This window comes from Pantherophis guttatus, chromosome 1 (assembly GCF_059756535.1).
Source record: "Pantherophis guttatus breed Tessera chromosome 1, ASM5975653v1, whole genome shotgun sequence".
NCBI lineage: Eukaryota > Metazoa > Chordata > Lepidosauria > Squamata > Colubridae > Pantherophis > Pantherophis guttatus.
In genome coordinates this window covers 157,450,775-157,468,094 of record NC_142063.1, presented here as the reverse complement: position 1 = coordinate 157,468,094, position 17,320 = coordinate 157,450,775, and the positions used below count along the sequence as shown (strand labels likewise).

Genomic DNA, 17,320 nt, shown 5'->3' with positions numbered 1-17,320 from the left:
ACAAGAGAAAGGCATCCTTTAAATACCTAGATTCCAAATGATTTTGACTTTTAAAAGTGATCTCCAGTATATTGAAGGGTTCATTATCTGTATTTTTCTCCATGAAGCTGAGATTAGGCCAACATTGTTCTTAAACTCCTATCCACTGTGTCTCATGCATGTATCTTAAATGATTTTGAGTTTACCCAATCTTTGTAAGGATATCTCCTCAGAATAGTTATATGTATCTTCTCCAACTCCATATTATCCTGTGACAAATGAAGTAAACATTGGAGCCTAAATCAGTTAGCTTGAAATACATGTTCTATTTAGCTTCAAGTCATTTTTGAATGGGTATTTCAGTAATAATCTCTTTAGAGATTGCCTTATTTATCATAAAGGTAAATACTTTCTTTGTCTCTTCATTACAAAAACCAAACAGCCCTCAATCTGGAAAAGATTACATAGCTTCTTTGTCCATATTTGTGTATTTCACCAAGATGAGCTGACATATAGCATCCTTAACATAATTAATTTCACCAAATTATTTTTTTTCCTGCTGTAAATTAATTTTTTCTCCAATAAACGAGAACAGTCTTCTATAGCAAGAAGCTGGAAAAAGGAAACACTGTGGTATAGTTTCTGGCAGTGAAGCTTATCATTGATTGGCTAAATTGTTGTGGTTTCAAACATTTTAGCTGCTCAGATAAGAAAACTGCCAGAACCTTTGCAGTCCCAATGCTGTGGAAAGTGGAGCAGGGGACAATTGTCCCTTGCACCACTCAGTGAATAAAATGACACATTCTCTAAGGACACCCGTGATATCCGAACATGAAAAGATAGGGATTAGTATTAGCAGGTAATTTTGTTCTAGTAATGTCGATCTGGCAAAAGGGCAACATAAAATGCAGTGATTTTTATTGTAACGTTTCCCTCCCCCCCCTTTTTTTTTTCTGATTTAGGAATCAGAAAGAAAAAAGACAACAATTCAGAAATCCGTGTTAATGCAGGGTCTTCATTAGCACGACACAAGGTCACAAGCAGCAGGCAGAATTCTTGATCAGGCTGGGAAGAAAAGAAAGGGGAAAAGAGAATTGGGGGGAAAAAAGTCAGCAATCCTACGTTAAACAAGGGAGACGTGCTTTGGAAAAAGCCTAATTCATAAGAATCCACCTTTTCTTATTTCCCAACCCACTTCAGACCAGGATGCTACGGTAGACGGGGGGGGGGGGGGAGGAGGGGGGACGGGAAGAGACCGCGGTGGGCGATCCAGCCTTAGATGGAATTGGTAAAGGGAGGAAGGGCGACAATGAAAGGAGAGGGGAGGGGGAGGACAGCATCTGAACCGCGATAGCAGAGAACTGATGCGCTTAAGTCAAATGAGAGGTGCGCGGTAAAAACGATTTCGGGGCACCCAAATCGTTTTAAAATGCACGTTCTTGAGCTCGGCCTCTGTCGTCTTGGGAGCCTTCGGGGCTAATTCGCTTAATCTCGCTGCCGTGGCGAAACTAAAAGTCAAGAAAAAGCACTTCGCCCCTTTCACCCGAACCAGGGCAAGCCCCGCGACCGTTGCACACGTGCGCGATCCTATTTTTCCCCTCCAGGGGACGGGCCTGAGGAAAAGGGAGCCGCGCAAGGCGGGTGGCTCGGCTGGTGCATTGTTCCAACTTCAGGGTGGGGCTTGTCATTGCAGGCTCTGGGCTGACCCTGCCTGAGAGCAGCTGCAGCTGCAAGCCAAGAGAAAGAGAGAGAGAGGGAATGTGCACGTTGCGCGTGTTAGTGTCAGGGAGGGATGCATGTCGTCGCCTTCTCTGACCCAGGGTGGGCTTCCTTCCGCAAAAGCGCCGCGCTCTCCGGAGGGGCTAGGAGCGGGTCCGGCGGCTAAGCAACGCGGCCTTCGCCGGGACTGACAGCCGCGGTGAAAGCAGCCCCCGCCGGCCGGCCCTCGCTTTTGTCTGCTGGGTAGCGAAGGCGGCAGCAGCGGAGGAGGAGGAAGAAGCCCGGCGACGCTCCTCGCCGCGCGCTCCCTCGCTCGCGGCCGGGCTTTGGTCCCGCCTTTCCCGCTCCAGCAAAACGGCGCCGCGGGCCAGCCCCCTCGCTGGGCTGGCAAGCGCAAAACGGCCGCGCTCGGCCCAGGTGAGTTGTGCTTTGGTCGGCCAGGCGCTTCACGGGAACTGCAGCAGACGGAGAGAGAGAGAGAGGCAAGAGCAGAACAGAGCAGGCCCGGCCTTGCGGCCTGAGCAGGCTTTGTTTCCCGCCGCTTGGGTGGCTTCGCCGGGGCTGGCGGCTGCTGCTCCCTCCTGAGGCTGCGGAGGTAAAACCGTGCTGGGTGGGAGTCTCCTGGGAATGAGGGGGAACAGGCTGCCGCCGCATCTTTACCTAAATCAGGGTGTGGGTGTGTGAATTGTGTGTGTGAGAGAGAATTCATTAAAAAAAAAAATCCCTCCCCCTTCCAGCCATTCTTCCCTTTTCCTACAACCTGGCATTTCTGCCACTGCATGTTTTTTTTTTATTGTGGCGGAGGCTCTTTTCTTCAACGTGGCTTGCCCCCGTCTTTTGGGGGGAGGGCTCTTCCTTAAGCAAGAATTGCATTAAAGACCAGAGCAACAGGTATTTCCTTGTTTGCCTATTGGATGGGTTTTATACAGCTTTATAACGTGGAGTAACGTACACGCACACAGCCGCTGGGTAGGGAAGAGTCAGTGCTGCCGCTTTCTTCTGTTCCTTCTCCTTCTCCCTTTGTGTTGACATTTTGCAACCCCAGCCCTGAGCAAAGAGAGTGAGTGGTTGAAAGCACCAATCTCTCTCTCTCTCTCTCTCTTTCTCTCTGGACATCTTTCTATTCCAAAGCAATATCATTTCCCTAGTTTTGACCACTTTCTGTGTTATTCCCACAATAAGGTTTCCTAGACTTTAAGCATTTTTTTTTAAAAAAAAACCCGAAACAAAAGGGCTTATGATTCTGAAAAGGAAGAAAACTATTCATTTTTTTCCCTCTGAGTGATTAAAAAAAAACCCTGCATCTTTGACATGACTGCACACGGCTTCACTTGAATACTTTGCCCTGACTTTTTAGCATTACTGACTAGTAAAATTGTAATCTTGCTATTTCAAATGTATGGTAGCTAAGGTATCGCCAAAGTGATGGGTTCCACAGTCTTGGGTTGGTTCATTGTTTGATACAGTGTTGCCTCTACCTACAGAAAGGTGGCCAGCTGACAGGATCTGCATAATCTAAAGATTTTCTTAAAAGCATTTCCAAACCATTGTTTGGGAAATAGAAAGGAGGAGGAGCTACTTTAAAAAAAAAAAGGTCTGGAACCTTTCCATAGCAAATAGCAAAAACCAGGTAATGTATTTTTCTCTGTCTTTATTGCAAAGCACTGTAATTGATTGCAGTTATTTGCACATAAAGAAATTGTGACAGTGTAGATACTCTTTTGTGTAAGTATTATTGTTTGTAGATATTCTCTTGTGCCAGTGTTACAACTGAGCACTGATTTCTTTCTCCCTTTCCTGCCCTTTGATAAAAAAAAAATGGCTATAGATAACAATTTCTAGGGATACTTGCCATGTTCTTTCATCACCATGGTGATGTTTTTTTTTTTGAGCTAAATGTACTTTTCCAGTTTGAATTGGGCATAATCTTTTTTTATTGATCTACTGTCAGAGGAAGAGGGATTATAATTTAAAATGGATGATTTCAGTGGCATCATTTTTTTTAATTAAATTGAATTTTCTTTCCATTCTCCATACCCATCTTCCTGTATCAAATAATATGTGTGGATTCATTGGTATTAAGTGTATATGTTTGAAACAATGCAGGAAATCTTGAAAACTTAAGAATTTCTCCCCCCTCTGTGGCATTAGGCCTTGGTATCTGATTTGTGCGATAACACTTGGTTACAATCTGATGAAAATTTTCAGTAGATTGTGACCTTCTGATGTGTAGAAGCAGTGCTTCATGGAGAAAATTGCTTAATAAAAAATATTTCTGTCAAAAAGCAGAATAACATCAAAGTCTGTTACTCTGTTGAAGATCATTCCTCTTTTTTAATTTTACAGACTGATATTTGAGGTTGAAGTTGTTGAGTTTTTAAAAACAAAATGGGTAGAAAGGCTTTTCTCAAGTAATAAAAATCAAATATTATATATCACTGTTTCTTCTTTACCGATTTATAGAAAGGGGGAGGAGAATGAACAAGGACACATTTGCAACTGGCAGAAGAATGTAGTAGTAGTTGCCCAAGTATAGAAATAGGAGAATTTGGAATTTTATTACAGCACAGTTTAAAAAAAAACAGTACTTCTGGGCAAGTTATAGAATTATTCAACAATTTGCATTCTTCCAATTTTTCTAGAATCTTAGCAGTATTTTTATTTTTTACACTGATGCAACTTAGCTTCAGTAGACTGTCCTGGCATATCTCTTGGAACTACAAGATTAAGGGTGGAATAAAGAATGAAGTATATCAAATTTAGTTTTGAGGGTTTTTTTTAAAAAATAAATTACTATAACCTGCATTTTAGTGGACGATTTAGGCCTTGGGTACGGAATAGAATATTTATAAAAAGTAGGAAGATCTATAATCTAGGTTGATGACGCTTACTCCATTGCTAGTTGATTTATCCTTGACTTCTGACTTCTGTATTTGGCATTGTTCACTTCTATGAAAATACTATAATGAGATCATTAATTTTACATAAAATATTTATATTAATACTTTCTGTACCTAAAGAACAAGAGCCTGAATTGGCTGATGGTATGGTATATACATTTTTATCAAATCAGTCTTGGGGTACAGAGGGAGTCATATGGGAATTTGGTGTGTTTAAGAGATAGACTCAGAGGTGGGTTTCAGCAGGTTCTGACAAGTTCTGGAGAACCGGTAGCGGAAATTTTGAGTAGTTCGGAGAACCGGTAGTAAAAATTCTGACTGACTGCACCCCCACCCCCATCTATTCTCTGCCTCCTGAGTCCCATCTGATCAGGAGGAAATGGGGATTTTGCCCATTCCCACCTTCCCCTGGAGTGGGGTGGGAATGGAGATTTTATAGTATCCTTCCCCTGCCATGCCCAGCAAGCCATGTCACGCCCACCGAGCCATGCCCACAGAACCGGTAGTAAAAAAATTTGAAACTCACTACTGGACAGACTCTACCATTGTGTTAATATCTGTTGAGGTCCTCAGTTCGACAGCGTTTGGAGTTGATACTTTATCAAAAAAAGAAGTTTCCTGCATAATGAAGTCTTCCTGGCACAGTATAATATATTTCAAAAGCCACCACTGGTATTAATGCTCCCTTTTCCTTCCTTTAGAAGCTTATAGTCTGAAAACAATTCAGTTACATACTGAGTCCCTTAGGACTGGCTACTGTATATTGTTCCTGATTAAAACATCCATGTTCTATTTTGAGATTGTTCTATTTGCAACACTGCAACAGATGCAGGCTTAGCTATTAACCAGTACAAATACTACCTCTGTGTAAAATACACTGGGTTATCCTCAATCAAGGTTGAGGGTATAAGACCACATTAAAATCCATGTTCTGCATGTAGCATTGAAATACCACCAAGTGAACATCATTACTCCAAAGTCATTTTTTATTGTGTCCGAACATGACTTGAAGAAGTAGTTGTTTGGATGTGGTGACAAAATAATTGAAACCTATAAGAGCTATTCTTTAATTAAGAGCAAAAGTACAAATTCAGTGAAGTTTAGGACTGATTAGGACAGTTATTTTTGCTCAAAATAGGTTAGAGAAGTCTAACCTAGAGATGTGAAAAGAAATGAGAATTTTTAGAAAAAATAATGATGAAATCCAGTAAAGTTGATATAAAAAGAAATATTGCATCTATTTCCATTTTTCCATTTTTTTCCTGAACCTCTCCTTCCAACATTTTCAGTACTGTTACAACTCTAGCCTACCTATTCTGTGTTAAAATCCTCTGCAAAGTTTAATCCTGGTTTACGATTACAGAGTTTATCCATATTGCAAATGGCAACACCACAGCAACACCACATCACTAAGTGGGGGAGAAATTTTAAAAAATATTTCAGCACTCATATACATATATGTGTATATATGTGTGTGTGTGTGTGTGTGTGTGTGTGTGTATGTCTTGCATTGGAATGGGTGGGGGGGAGGGGGAGAGATATTGGATTCAAGTGTTTTTCGAATTTCCAGTCAGAATCTTGACCACATCAAAATAGGCCATAGCCTGGTTTGGGATAAGTCTGGTTATATCTAGGGATCCAGTCTTGAAATGTGTTGACCACTCTCTGAGAAGCCCCAGAAGTAATGACATATTACAGGGACTTGTTTTAAAGCTCAAATCTGTTATATGACCCCTGTGGATGGCAGTATTCCATATGAAAAAAAATATTTGGTTCTATTTTTTCTTTTAAATATTCTTTTAATTTCAAAAAGGAAAGCCAATGTATGCTGTAGAAAAAGATTCTTCAAGTAAATCTTCTGAGTTTTATTTGGAATTATGAGCCATTGTGGTGCAGTGGTTAGAATGTAGTATTGCAGCCTAATTTGCTGACTGCCAGCAGTTCGATTCTCACCTGGTCAAAATTGACTCAGCCTTCCATCCTTCTGAAGATGTAAAATGAGGACCCAGATTGTTAGGGACAATATGCTAACTCTTTAAACCATTAGAGAAGGCTGTAAAGCATTATGAAGCAATATATAACTCTTAAGTGCTATTGCTATTATGTCTAATTGCCCAGAAAAAAAAATGCAGTAATGAGTTTCAGTCAGGAGGGGACCATTTCTAGTTGGAGAAAATGGTGGGATTCAACTGTACCAGTTGACGCTGACCCAAATGAGTGGGTTTTTTTTTTATTAAACTTCGCCATAATAGCAACTGTTTGTTATGAATGCCTTAGTATGTTTTCAGTTTTCTTTTTGTACACTAGCCCCAAAAGGTAGAGGAATCCTGCTTTAAATATCCACTTTTAAGATCTTTTTCCATTGTCTTATGATCTAGGGTAAATGAGCAACATATTGAATAAATATAGTCTTAAAAAGAAATTGTTGGATTTCTCTACTGATTTTCATTCCTCCTCCTCTAATTCAAAGTTTTGTACCTTCAGCAGAATAAATTCAGTTTGTGATATCTGGTTCTCTTTGCTTTTCCACTATTAAATGTAATGGTATACAGGTAATCTTTAATTTACAACCATAATGAAGCAAAGTCATTGTGGTTGTAAGTTGAGGCACCACATGACTAGACGTGATTTTACAACCATTTTTTTTAATGGTAATCATAAACTGAGTCACTGCACTGTAAGTGAATCACTTGGTCATTGAGCAAATGCAGCATATCCAGTGGGCTTTTTCTGCTGGAAAATAGCAAAACAAATCACAAATCGTGGTTATGTGATTGCGGGTTATATACAACTGGTTGCAAATGCAAGCTGGTTGCCAAGTGCCTGTAATACAGTAATGTGACTGGATTGTGATAGGGTAGCTTTGAGAACGGGTTATAAGTAGTTTTTTTGACGTCTGTACAGTTGTTAAACAACCAGTCACAATCAAGGGCTACTTGTACTAATGTACCAGTCATTGTATTGCAGAACATATTCCTATTTTGATTATTTTATTTTGAATTGTATGGTCTGAAAGTAGTAAATGTCTTTCTAAAGAATCTGATAAACTGTCAACAGAAAATTTCAAGTTCTAATTTATATTCACAGGACTTGAAAAGTTGAGTCAGACTTCAAGCCTGTTTTGTTACCGGATTCCTGATGTCTCTAGAAATTGCTACAAACACAGTAAGTAGGCTCATTCAGTTTCTAAATATTTAGCAGGCATAGATATATAATTTATTTTTTCCAGTTGTCAAAATGATTTTATATAGACAAGTCTGTTGATGTAAGTGTTCTAGACCATATAATTAATAGCAAAAATGTACCGTGTTTCCCCCAAAATAAGACCCTGTCTTATATTTTTTTGAACCCTGAAATAAGTGCTTAGCCTTATTGCCATGCCCTCAAAAACCCAATTGGGCTGATTATCAGGGGATGTCTTATTTTGGGGGAAACCGGGTAAGTATGTTTACAGTGGTCAGTTCCTCTACGTTCACTATAATCCTGGAAAACTGAATCTGATATTGTGCTTTTATATCTAATAATGTAAACAATATAATTAATACAATAGCACTAGTATTGTATGTTGCATGCAGTGGGGCAAGTACAGTGAAGGCAGGAGTGTGTTCACGTTGGGGCCTGCAGGAACAGAGCCATTAGCCAGATCTTTAGTTTTTTTAAAGAGTTAGGGCTATGGTCTGCCTAAAATAAGCTAGGAAGTTAGTTCCTGAGTGTAGAATTTAGAATCATATAAATTGTGTTTGTGTTATTTTGTGTTATTTTCAGTTTACTTGGAAAACTGATCAATATGAAAAGTATTCTTAAGACAAGAAACTACTAAAATCAAATGAATGAAACTCAGTTAAATGATTTAATAATAACAGGCTTTGAAAAATTGGACTGAAGATTTTTTGAAATCTTATGAAGTTGGAATTGAGATTTTTTTTTGGTTGAAGTCCTATAGGGATAAAATAAATATGGGATGTTGTCTTCTGCTTTTAGGTGAGAAGATGAGCAGCTACGATTCAGAAAAACTGAAGTTTGAAAAATTTTCTGACAAAACTAGAGAGGGAGAAATTGCATTGATTAAGATAAAAAGACATGAAGGTATGATGCAGTTAAACAGATGAGTAATTGCTCAGAGTAATTGGGTGGGGAGAGATGATACCTGAATTTGAAAATATTTTGGATATGGGTAGATAGTGATACTATATAAAACTTGTTACTGGCAGTGAAATCTGACAAAGTGGTTTCTGGTCAAGTTATGACTAACTATTTTGTTTGCTCAAGAATGATGCAATATTATTTCAGAGCTACTTTAAAATGTGGCTGCCACTACTGTGATAATTTCATATTTTTATATTGAGATTGTTTCATATTCTTTTCCTAGTATAATATCTTGGATTGTCATATTGTGTCATTTACTGGGGATTAATGGATTATGAACATTTAAAATTTAAATTGACAATTCTATTATATAAAGAAGTATTATAAGAAATAGGTGTTTCTGTTTAAATAAATCAATGAAATTTCTCTTGAACACTTCAGCTATAAAATAATTCAGGCTCTTCTTTTGTTTGCTTACCATATCTCCTTTTCCTTCAGCTGTATCACTTAAATATGATTAAATATAATACAATCACTTAATATGAGCCAGCAATGTGTGGCTCATATTAGCCAAAAATGCTAATACAATCCTTGGTTATATAAACAGAGGCATAGAATCAAAATCACATGAAATATTAGTACCGGTTTATAAAACCTTAGTAAGACTACACCTGGAATACTGCATCCTGTTTTGGTCACCACATTACAAAAAAATGATGAGACTTTGGAAAAAGTGCAGAGAAGACTAGGATTATTAAAGGCCTGAAGACTAAAACATATAAAAAACAGTTGCAGGATTTGGGTTTGGCTAGTCTAGAGAAAAGAAGGACTAGGGGGTGACATGATAGCAGTGTTTCAGTATTTGAAGGGCTGCCACAAAGAAAAGAGGGTCAATTTATTTTCCAAAGCACCAGAAAGCAAAACAAGAAACAATGGATGGAAAATGAGGAGAAAAGCAACCTGGAATTAAGGAGAAACTTCCTAACAGTGAGGACAATTAACCAATGATATGCCATGCATTCAGAAGTTGTAGGTGCTTCATCACTGGAGGTTTTTAAGAAGAGACTGGATATTTGTCTGAAATTGTATAGGTCTCCTGCTTGAGCAGAGGATGGGATTAGAAGACTTCCAAGATCCCTTCTAGTTCTATTCTGATTGTTTGTTTGATTGATTGATTGATTGATTGATTGATTGTATTTTTCTTCTCTGACCCCTCCCCACCTAGCATTTCCCACCTAGAAACCCAGATATTTATCTTTAAATCCTCTTAAAGGGTGATTCACACACAGGTGTAACTAACTTTGTTTTATTTATCTATGACATCTATATGTTGCTAAATCTTTATCACAAGCTTACAAAATAAAAACATTCAGAATATAATAAAACATTAAAAAATAATACAGTAATAGTGATAATGGTAATAGTGATAATACCACATCACAGAAAGTAGTAATCACCACAATCATTCCACAAAGGTTGCTGGAACATCCCAGTCTTTAAAAGCTTATCTGACGCCATCAGTGAGGGGGCCAGGCTGATCTCTACTGGGAATCTGTCCCGTAATGTAGGTGCCAGGATGGAAAAACAGTCCTCTGTGATCAGCCGTATTGCCTCATATAGTCTTTTAAAAACATCTGAATCCCAAGCTATGTAGGACTTCATTCCTCAAAACGAATAGTTTGAATTGCACCCAGAAACCTACTGACAACAACGCAAAGATAGATGTTGAACCATCTGTTTTTTCCAAGTGGTTTTCAAAGGGAGCAGTTTGAGTGGTGATGAAAGTATGGTTTACTGTGTCAAGATCCTCTTACTCCAGAAAGGACCGCTACTTGTGTCCTAGAAAAGCTAGGCAAAGCCTGTTCTGGTCATGGTCTCTACCTGCCCATCTAGCTGGATTTCTTTGCTTCCCTCAGAAGACAACACAAATTGGTAAAAAACTGCAATGAACAAACCATCTTGCTTGGGTTCAGTTTTAGCCTGGTTAACCAGACTTCAGCAACCTTGGAACCAGAACAAGCACGGAGCTTGAAATAACTGAAATTGCTATAAAGGCTGGGGGATTTATCAACTTGACAGCCAGATTAAGCAGTGTGAAGAGCGATCAAATTGGGTTGCAGGGTGACTGGTACACCAGAAGAATACTCAGCTCATCTTGACAGCCCGATTCAACATCCAGGCACTTACACCTTGTCATAAAAACAGTACCCTAGTTGTACAGGTAATCCTTACACAACAACTGATCTCTTTAGCAGACATTCAGAGTTACAGCAGCATTGAAAAAGTAACTTTACAACTGGTTCTTACATTTTTAGCCATCACAGCATATCTACAATCACGTGATTGGGATTTGTGTGCCTTACATCAAGCAGGAACTTATGACTTACAGCATCTCTCAGCCACATAGTCACCCTTTGCGTACTTCACAGCCAGATTCTAAAAAGCAAAGTCAATGAAGAAGCTGGCAGTAAAATCATATCACAGTCATGTGATGGCTTGCTTTATGACTGTGCGTGACTTGATTTACACTGCAGCAGAAGTGAGGTAATAAGTCCATTCCAGTCATGTGATATCTTGCTTAACAACTGTGTTGCTTAGTGATGAAATTGCAGGTCCAAATTGTGGTTGTTGAACCAGGGTTACCTATATATAATCTGTCTCATAAAATCAATGCTATTCATTCCTCTGGCCAGTCTTGTGCTAAACAATAAGCCATTTGCATTCTCTACTGGTTGAATTTAGTGGTTGAATCCAGTGAACTAATCATATGCTTTAGTTTGATGTATGAATCCTGTCATTATGCAAGCCTAAATCAATTCATTGATTTATAGTAAGATTAAGATATTGCTCTTCATTCCTTGGAAAGAAGTTAATAATAGGTTGTAGATAAAGAGTATCCTAAAGTTGGAAAATAACTTGAAAATCCATGTTCATGAATTAGTGGTGAAGAGAAATATCAAAACAACTGGTTTGTGCCAGGAGCTGACTCATAAAATTAAGTTATATGTAGTGTACTTAAACTTATAAAACTAAGTATATTTAGTACATTTACTTCAAAGAGGCTTCTGACACAATTGTTCTTCCACCCACTTAAATTATAGTATTAACTAATAATTTCATAAATAATATAAAACTTTTGAGAATTTTTGAGCTACTGTGCTCTTCTCACTTACTCCAGAATTTTCTTTTGTATTATCAAGTGTTTATATGAATAAGTGTACAAAGAAACGGCTTATAGCAAAAACGTCTGAGGGAAGATGTGGGTGGAAATAATACACCTGGCTGGAAGCCAGAAAGATAGGTTGTAACATCGACCTTTTTTTAATGCTATGTCTTTGTCCTTAAAATTGTACAACTGAGTTATAATTTGAATCAATCCTTTAAGTGGATTGATACACATAACTTTCATGAGTGGATTATTACACTGAAATTATGGTTGTAGGAAATTATATGTGGTACTCATCTGTTTCACAACAGACTGCCTGCTGAAATGCCCTTGTCCCAAATTATCATTTTATATGACTTCGGTGGCATTCCTTTACTGTCCTGTTTCCTTTTCTTTTGTCCTTGTGTAAACTTTTTTTTTATGATGAATATATTTATCTTGTACAAGACTACAAATTTAACTGTTCAGTATAAAGCTAAATCAATGTGTATTTCAAGATTTTTTTTGTCAGGACTTTATTTTGAAAATGGTGCACTGATGGAAGTAATGTTTAGTTCGAGTTTTCATATTTCTGGAATAAAAAGAGCATTAGGAAGGAGTCTTAGAGAATTCTTTATTTCTTTGTCTATGTTTGGCAACATTTACTACAACACAAACATCTGTGGTTTTTAAAAGCATAGGGCTTAAAATTATTGTTGTTAATTGCGAAGTCGTGACCGACCCATCTCAACTCCATGGACAAGTTTCCTCCAGGCCTTCCTATCCTCTACCATTCCCTGGAGATCATTTAAGCTCACTCCGACTGCTTTAGTGACTCCATCCAGTCACCTCATTCTCTGCCATCCCCTTCTTCTTTTGCCATCAATTGTTCCCAGCATTATACACTTCATTAAGAATGCCAGATGAGAAACATATAAATGATAAATGTATAAATTCATTTTCATAGATGATAAATGAATATATTTTAAAATCAGCAAAGGAAGTGGATGCAGTACAACTACATCCAGTCTTTAAATATTTTTTTTAAATAATGAACTTCTTTGGAAATGCATATACTGTTTTCCCCGAAAATAAGACCCTGTCTTATATTTTTTTGAACCCTGAAATAAGTGTTAGGCCTTATTGCCATGCACTCAAAAGCCCATATATCAACATATTTACATTACATTTGTCTCAACCTACAAAAGTATCTTTGAATTCAGAGGCATTTGCTTCTTAGGAGACAGGCATATAATTGTTGTTTTTGCAATACTCATTTCCACCTAAGTAATTATTTCAAATCTAATGGAAAAAGTTTTTAAAAATAGTTCTGGGGTGTAACATCTGATATTTATAAGCATAATGTATTAATGATACAGTTCTGCAATTTTGCTAATTAAGTCATACAATAATTATAACTTGCCAGTTTCACCTGGAAAAAGAGTATGGCCTGTTTTCTTGGGAAAAGAAAAGTAATTAATTCATTTTTAAAATAGATTTCTCCACTTTATATATCTCTTAATGCTTTCAAGGAAAAATAGGGCTAATGCTCTATTTGAATTGAGATTCTAGTGTCCAGTTATCTTAAAATAAAATAAAAATAAAAGTACATTTATTTGATCTTTTTTTAAAAGGTAGAAAAGATGCAGACTGCAATGATCTATTTATGATGTACCTTTAAAGCTACCGCATTAAAAAAAGTCATTCAACATTTTTTATTCAGAACTTGGGAAGATTTTATGTTAATGGTGAAGTTGTAACAAGAATTTTGATGAGAAAAGTATCTGTGTATAAAAACAAGTTCTGGTTTTTGTACAAATAATAAATAAGATGCAGTTGAAAACAGTAGGTGGATTTGTAAAATTAAAATGGCCTGAGGAATCTCAGTTTTTGAATATAGGAAATGTATTTCTGAAAAGCTTCTGGCAATCAAAATAATTGAATGTATTTTCTAGAATAGTTTATATTGTAAAGATAAAATTGATAGTGATACAATAATGCATTTCCTTTACATGGGGTAGATTAAGGAAATGTGCCAGTGTTTGATAAAATTGCTTTTTTAATACAGAAAAAAAGATAATGCTCAAACAGATGTTACTCAGCCAGGCATGGTATCCAGGCGTCTTTAACTTAAATTCTTCAGTTGTTACTTTTATAATTATATGGGAGGCATTCTCTATTAAATTTCAATATTTGTTTCATGGATATGAATAGTTTTCAAGAATGTTGAAAGTTTGTTCTAGTAATCATAGCACCTTTTAGCCTTCATTTTATTAGTGTATTTATTCCTTATGAAAAGTGCATTGTATTCTAATGAAAAACTTATAATTTTCTTTCAAAGACCTTAGTACCCGTTCTGCTAAGCATGCATAATCAGACATTCAAAGAAAATTGGTAATTGCTTATGAACTGGAGGAAGGGTATTTTTTTATTCTGTGGGCAGAAATACCTGCTTTTCTTATCTTAATTCTCTAAAAGAGAAATGGATTCTAAAGTCCTAAGCAATGAAAAATGGATGAGGAAAATATTTTAGGTGTGTTGGGGTTGAACATGTTATTTGTGCCTTATATGCTTCACTATTCTTGTTTGAAGTTAACATTTCACTGCTCTAAAATATATTTAATATAAAATACAAACATAAAATAAAATAAAAAATAAAAGCTGAGAAGTTTCCAGTTCTCTTAATTAAGATTTATTAGGCTGGATCAGGATTAGTCTGAATCAAATCAGGCTTTGTATGAAAATTCTACATATCTAAAAGTTTTGAAGTTGATTAATAAGTAAAATGCAAACCAAATAAGGTGATTATTTGAACCCTATATATGAAAAAATAATAGTTAAATGTCAAAATTGCAATGTTTGTAATGTTGTTATATATGTACAAATTAAATAATGGAAATGATTTTATGGATTGATGGATCTGTTCTTAGGAACGAAGAAAAAATGCTATATTTGCAGACTTCCCTTTTTCTATCTGTATCAAAACTACAAGAACAAATAAAGTTGTATGTACTTAAATATTGGTGTTTGAAGGTCTTTTTGCTTCCATGTATATCAATCAGTGAGGACTACAGGATGCAATTTACATGCTAATATAAGAGAAATAAATAAAAATGATAAGGAATGAGGGGTGCTCTCTGAGCTTGCTTGTTTTCTTGCAGACATTTCATTATCCTAACAAGGTACCATCATCAATACTCCTATTTCAACTCTGAGCTACAAATATTCCCCTTTATGGTTAGGAATGTTTGTGAATCAGAAAATGAGTAGGTGTGGATTTTCATAATCTCAAGCAGCCACATTGTGCCTCATTGGTGGAACATTCCAGATAGGTCTTGATTTGGCCTCATTATAATCTGGAACATCTTGGTGGTTCTAAGTTTCAGCCATGAGAAATTACAGAGGGATCTTAGAGGATGAGTAGGCCTGGCTTGTGTACCTTGTCCCTCTCCCATCTTCCTATACGTAAAGAGTGAATCAGTAAAGAAAGCCAGTTTGGTCTAGTGGTTAAGGAACCAGGCTAGAAACCAAGAGATTGTGACGGGTATGAAAGCCAGCTGGGTGACTTCGGGCCAGTCTCTCAGCCCAACTCACCTCACAGGATTGTTGTTCGGAAAATAGGTTGAAGAAGGAATATAAGCTATATTCATTCCCTTGAGTTCTTTTATTCAAGAGTTTATATAAAAATAATAATGGGATATAAAATAATAAATGTGCTGATTTTTCCATCATCCTCATTTTCCTGTTTTCCCTCAGCTCTGTTTACGTGCCATCTCAGCCCCTGAATTCAAGTGCAACATAACCAATCTACCTACCCTGGCCTAAACTTCCTAGCACCTTTCTTTTCTCCCCACTTTCTCTTAACTACAGTTGTATGTCATCATTAGTGATGGCCTTTTCTCCAGTCCTTACTTTACAGTACTTCAGCCTGTATCACATTTGTTTCATGTCTGTGCCTGGATCAACTATGCAGATTTTGGACTGGGTATAGATCACATGAATGCACAGAATGTTCTGCAGATACTGGAAAGATTCTGATTTTTTTTAAAAAATTAAAATTCTGAGCCAAGTAGTGTTTAAGAAAGAGATTGAAATGATGTCTGATAATGTTGACAATTTTTTTTATTGTGCTTGTGGATTATTTGTAAAAATTCAGTAATTAAAATTTTTATTGTAAAAAATTAAAACTGGCAATCCAGGAAAAAGTAGAAAGGATGACATGTACAGTTGAATAAAAAAAGACAAGTATTAAATGAATTAAAATGTAAAAAGATCTTTTACAGTTTACCGGGGACTTTAGGAAAGAAAAGTAGAATGTGACCACTATTAATGGGTTTAATACCATGAAACATTCTTCATTTGTAACAAGAGCTCATGGGTATAAGCTACCTACATGGACAAATTTAGCATAATTACATATAATATTTTTTTTTCTTGGCTGTGGTTTCCAATATTATGTTGTTGCATTTTCAGATCTCTGAAAGTTAAGAGAAGATAGGATGGATGCTACCGTAATACTGTCTATTCTGAAGAAAAAATTAGCTTTCCTCTCAGGTACAGTTTTGTCCTTTTCATTTTTACGTATTATAAGAAAAACAGTGTTTTAAAACACTTTTTTGCTTTCACTGTTTTCTGATATGTGGCCTCAATATTCGGTAGAAATTTTTCTGATGTTGTATATTTTATATTACCTTCAATCTCTATCTTGTTCATGGGGAAATAATGATTATTAGTTTTCTGTAGATAATAGATGAAATTATATTTCTATTTTGCTATATTAAATTTCTCTCTTTATTCTATGTTTATTTTTATTTTTTATTTTTATTTTAATTTTAAAATGTTATATTAATAGGAGTTCAAATAACTGACATGCATAGTTATGTTTAAAATATAGGGAATTCAAAACAGTGTTGATTGAGATGTTGATCAGGCTGAGAGCTCTTTCAGATTAAGCTACTAAGATATTTTCTCTTAGGATGTATTTGGATGTTTTAATTTTAAATGCTACAAGTAGTGTTAAATACTAGATTAGCTTTATATTTTTTAAAATTGATGTTGGAGTGTTGGCTGGATGCCTAGATCACCCTCTGACATATTGTAGAGAAAAAGTATTCCTGTTAAGCAGGTTTTATTTGGTAATAGAAGTATTGTTTACTCCTATAATTTCAACTGAGAGCCCACATTTTTCCCTTCCTTAGGACTCTATAAAATGAGAACCATAATTACTATTTATTATATTGTAATAACGCCAATCCTTGAGGTTTATCTTCATATAATATAAGGTAATAACTTGATTAGTTCATGACTAAATCAGCATTGCTTAAAAATGGTTTCTTAAGTAATAATAACTTTTTATATTTGTGTTGCCTCATTTATTGCTGTTTATAGATGCCTCAATGGAAAAGTTACAAACTTTAGGACATTAAGGTTTATTTTTTATTTTTTACTTAAAAGCCTATTTGTACTAATATAAATACAGGTAGTCCTTGAT

The 17,320-nt window shown here is 36.3% G+C and overlaps 1 protein-coding gene across 5 annotated transcripts in view; it reads left to right on the top strand.

The window, feature by feature from the left end:
- SESTD1 (SEC14 and spectrin domain containing 1) overlaps positions 1–17,320 on the top strand; it is a 101,919-nt gene that overhangs the window by 41,219 nt on the left and 43,380 nt on the right. For 2 of the 5 annotated variants that reach the window (XM_087882061.1, XM_060688039.2), the window contains exons 1-4: positions 2,061–2,293; positions 7,686–7,763; positions 8,580–8,684; positions 16,303–16,383. In XM_087882061.1, coding sequence (XP_087738187.1) covers positions 16,329–16,383 — 55 coding nt within the window. In that variant the 5' untranslated portion in view covers positions 2,061–2,293; positions 7,686–7,763; positions 8,580–8,684; positions 16,303–16,328. Of the gene's footprint in view, positions 1–1,208; positions 2,294–7,685; positions 7,764–8,579; positions 8,685–16,302; positions 16,384–17,320 lie in introns of those variants that run through there. The other 3 variants (XM_060688038.2, XM_060688041.2, XM_087882060.1) reach the window with 3 other exon arrangements.